General features: G+C 44.8%; 1 protein-coding gene across 1 annotated transcript in view; it reads right to left on the bottom strand.

Annotated features, from left to right (window-relative positions):
* Positions 1-1,678, bottom strand: part of Prg2 (proteoglycan 2, pro eosinophil major basic protein) — a 2,934-nt gene extending 1,256 nt beyond the window's left edge. Inside the window, exons 1-3 of the mRNA XM_052182844.1 lie at positions 1,568-1,678; positions 941-1,010; positions 38-348 (exon numbers count right to left, since the gene is read on the bottom strand). Coding sequence (XP_052038804.1) covers positions 38-348; positions 941-998 — 369 coding nt within the window. The 5' untranslated portion in view covers positions 999-1,010; positions 1,568-1,678. The remainder of the gene's footprint in view (positions 1-37; positions 349-940; positions 1,011-1,567) is intronic.
* Between the last annotated feature and the right edge of the window lie 2,460 nt (positions 1,679-4,138).

Genomic DNA, 4,138 nt, shown 5'->3' with positions numbered 1-4,138 from the left:
CCCCTGTCTGTCCCTGCTCCCAGCCTCAGCCACTTACCTGAGCTTTGTCAAAGCATTCAGCCTTCCGAATCAGGAGGTAGCGACAGGTCTTGCATCCAGAGTCACTCATCAGGCTCGTTGTGTCCTCTTCCTTGGGGCACTGAAGGTCGACATCTGTCACATCCTGACCTGAGACAGCTCCTTCATCCCCAGGAGCACCTTCGCTTCCAGAACCTTCTTCCTTCTCCTCCTCCAGTGGCATTAGCTCTTCCCCAGGAGGACACTCTTCTACTTCTGGTCTCGATATTTCTGCATCCCTAGGCAAGTTCTCATCCATCAATGGGCTTTTGGAGTCAGAAGTTTCAGAGCCTGGCAAGTAGAAAATTTAAGTGTCCTTCCTTCGTGCCTTCCCCTGCTCTCCCTAGAGCTTGGGCATTTCCTGCCCCACTCTCTGAATACTGGTGTGCACAATCCTGCCTAGAAGGGAACCTACAGTCACATCTCCATGAGAAGACACCCTACGTCACACTTGAGGTCAAGATAGCTAAACACAATAACTTTGAGTCCAGTCTTTGTGGGTTTGGGTTTTGGACCCAGCAGCAACTATCAGCTTTATTTCTTTGTGAAATTAGTATACAATCCTCGGTACTTCATGAGGGTGCTCTAGTGATTAAAGGACATAACATGCCGAAAAAATGCTCAGTAAACTCAAATTAAAAAGAAGTCATTGTCACTGTGAAGGACATTAGCATTGGATAGAAAGAACAAAATTGGAAATGCCACAATAGAGTCAAGGCTACAGACATAACAGATGCTCTCAGGAGTCTTGCAGAATCCCTGCCCCACTTGTGTACAGGGATTCTGAAATTGGGAATGATAAGTGATGGTACCAGCTATGAGATTCAGATCTCATCTATTACACACAGGAACAAAAGAAAGACAGAAGGTACTAACGACTCACTTAGATGAAGAGCAAAGGCTCCCCCGACTAGAAGAGCCAGAAGTAGAGGGAGTTTCATCTTGGCTTTGCCCTGAAATAGAGAACATAGATGTTTACACACATATAAATGCTTACACACACACACCATTTTGGACCTGTGGGAGGAAGGTGAAGAAAAAGAAGGCAAGAATTCAGGATGAACCAGGGCTAATGCTGATCCCAGCCCATGCTGTCCCACAGAATTCATTTATTCTGGTTTTGCTTATGACAAGGTTTCAAGTAAGCTACGTAGCCTGGGACTCAATGTGACTCAATGTGTAGCTGAAGGTGGCATAGAATTCCTGATTATCCTGCCTCTACTTCCAAGTGCTGAGATTATAGGCATGTACCCTCACACCTGGCTTAAGCTTTGTTGGGGATTGAACCCAATCATGTGTTTCTTCCCTCAAAGCTGCATATGACCCTTCTTTCCCCACCTTGTGACCTCCCCTGACAAGGAGAGTTTGCCTGCCCCTCAGAAGCTATGCTCATTGCACTAGCACCAGCAAAAGCTGAAAGCCACAGGAAGCCTTGCTGGCCTTCCAGAGCCCTCAGCCTAAGTCAGGGGCAGCCCCAGAGGCAGGCCATGCCAGGAAAGAAAGCACTTACAGGAGGTGTCCTGGTTCTTGTCAAGTTTGCAGAGTTGGATCCTCCCTTACCCAGTCTCACAATGGCATTTATAGACACCTTAGAGGAAGTCCCCTGGGGAAGGGAGGTTTGTGTCAGCCAGAGAGGGAGGGTGGGCTGATAAGAGCCCTTTCTTCATTTCTCTGAGGAATCTACTCCTTAGCCACCCCATGTGGAGAGAAGCATTGAGTTCTTGGTCTGAGAATTCTCACCCTGGGCTGCATTCCTGAATCTCCTTAGGAGCTTCTCCAATTCATGGTTCTGCTTTATCCAGTCTAACATGCACCTTTGACCAGTTTTACTCTTGACAGACTATTGTTTTAGAGAGAAAAATTTCCCCACCTGTATGTAGGGAAAGTTTTACAAAGTTATTTGTACCATCAAAACAACTGGGCTACCTACCCATGGGAGAATGACTAAAACGTATCTCATCTATTGAAAAGAATGTCCTGTATCTACACCTGTTCCTCCAAGCCTGGGGAGTTGTGTGTGTGCCATATTAGGAGGATAACAAAGCAAGACAGACAGACAGGAGGACATTGATGGTCTTGTTTTGTGTTGTCTGTCTGTCCAAGGTCTCTGTTTGCATCTTTGTTCTATTTATTTATTTATTCATTTTATTGCTTTTGCTTTTTTGAGACAGGGTCTTGCCATGTGGTCCTCGTTGGCCTGTTATTCATTATAAAGCTCAGATTCTCCTCAGGCCTGTAGCAATGCCCACGTCTCAGCTTCTACAGTGCTGAGGCTGCAGGCATGTGCTAGCACCACACCCAGCGAGAAGAAAATATGCAGCGTGAAAACACAGTTTTACAAGGAGAAACCTTGGGCAGCTCCTTCCTGCAAGTTTTCATTATGAGACCATATTTAGATGCGTGAAAGAATTCACACCAGCCTGATGACCTTGGTGGCCTCCATGAGTGAGCAGGGAAGTAGCTGTTTCTTCCTTTATTATTCTCCAGTGATTACAATCTATGTGTATAAAATATATAATTTGAAGTGAGATTGTATTAACTATCTTTTAAAACACATATCAGACCTTCTCGGGGAATAGAAAACAGATGCCTACATTTAACATGTCCAGGTTATTAGGATGGAAATAGGTCTGGAAATCACTGAGCTAGGGAACTCAGTGTTCAAGAAATACTCAGGCTCCTGACCACTCGCCCTCAGAACTGGACCCCTTCTTTGGCCTACCTAGCACCTTCATAACCATATTGTTACTGTATGGATGTCAATACTGTGTGTGAAAATATTGTCTCATTTAATCTTTGTGTACAGTACACGCATGTGCATATGGGACCACATTCATGTGCATGTGTGCTCCATCTTATATTGGAATGAAGATCTCTCTCTGAACCTGGCACTCTCTGGGAGGCTAGCCTGGCAGGCCAGGAGGGAGCAACTGACTCCACATTCCTCCCTCCTCCGCAGCACGGGGATCACATATGTGTGCTTATTTTTGTTTTGTTTTGCTTTGATTTTTTTTTTTTACAAACTCAGTCCCCATAATTGTGTTACAAGCACTCTACCTACTTGTCATCGCCCAGCCCTAATCCTTACAAAAAGAAAGTGGGCTAGTTATTGCTCTCCATATTCATATATCCACACATTGTACACATCTACACACACACACACACACACACACACAGAGTGTCTACATCGGTACCAAGGGCACACGTAAGAATGAGATGCACTGGAGTGGGGTGCTTTCTCAAGCCCTTTTGGTAGAACATTCTCTTCTCCATTCACAAGTTACAATATAATCAATCGGCTTGCAATTTGCATGAGCAGTGAACAGGGGTTTCTTGGAGGCCAGTGTCTTCCAGCAAGAGGCTTTGATGACCATCATCAAACTCAGATTTGCCTCCTTCCCGGAGAAGTGGTAGATCTTTGCAGGGGCCTGGTACTTGGGAGTTCTTGTTTCAAGCCTCAAGGTTACTATAGAATTTAGATGATGTTGGGAAAATTTAAATGTGCCAAAGCGTACCTCATTCCCATCTGGAAATCCGTTCTCCCATAAAGAGCCTTTAAAGATCACCCTTGCACTTATCTTCATAACATCCTCTGGAGCACATTCTACCTTCAAGCTTATCACCCCAGTGCCAAGATGCAGACCCGGGAGTCAAGGCCCTGTCCTGATATAATGTAGGCTGTTGTCCTACACACATGTATATATCACACACTGAATAAAAGTCACCTTGACCATTGTGGTGAACAGCAAGAAACTGGTTTACCTCCCTTCCATGCCCATCCCCCTAACACACAGCAGTTGGAAAGTAAAAAATGTTACAGCTCCAGATACAGTCAATATCACCACTGTCTCTGAATTCCCAGCACCAGAATTTTTTAAACCACCTGAAAACTAATGTCCAAGGAACCATGAAACCTACAGTCATAGATAATTCATGTGTGATGTTCCTAGAGCAAGGATCAAAATCACTATCAAAGTTCTTTTATGGCCTATCAAAAATCTAAAATCAACTAACTGTATTGAATGATTTGTTCCCCCCCCCCCAAGAACCAGGAATGACTTTCTAAGCTCCTGTGATGGAA

The sequence above is a fragment of the Apodemus sylvaticus genome, chromosome 5 (genome assembly GCF_947179515.1).
Source record: "Apodemus sylvaticus chromosome 5, mApoSyl1.1, whole genome shotgun sequence".
Lineage (NCBI taxonomy): Eukaryota > Metazoa > Chordata > Mammalia > Rodentia > Muridae > Apodemus > Apodemus sylvaticus.
Note: the sequence above shows the minus strand (reverse complement) of the source record. Positions and strands in the feature narration are given on the sequence as shown.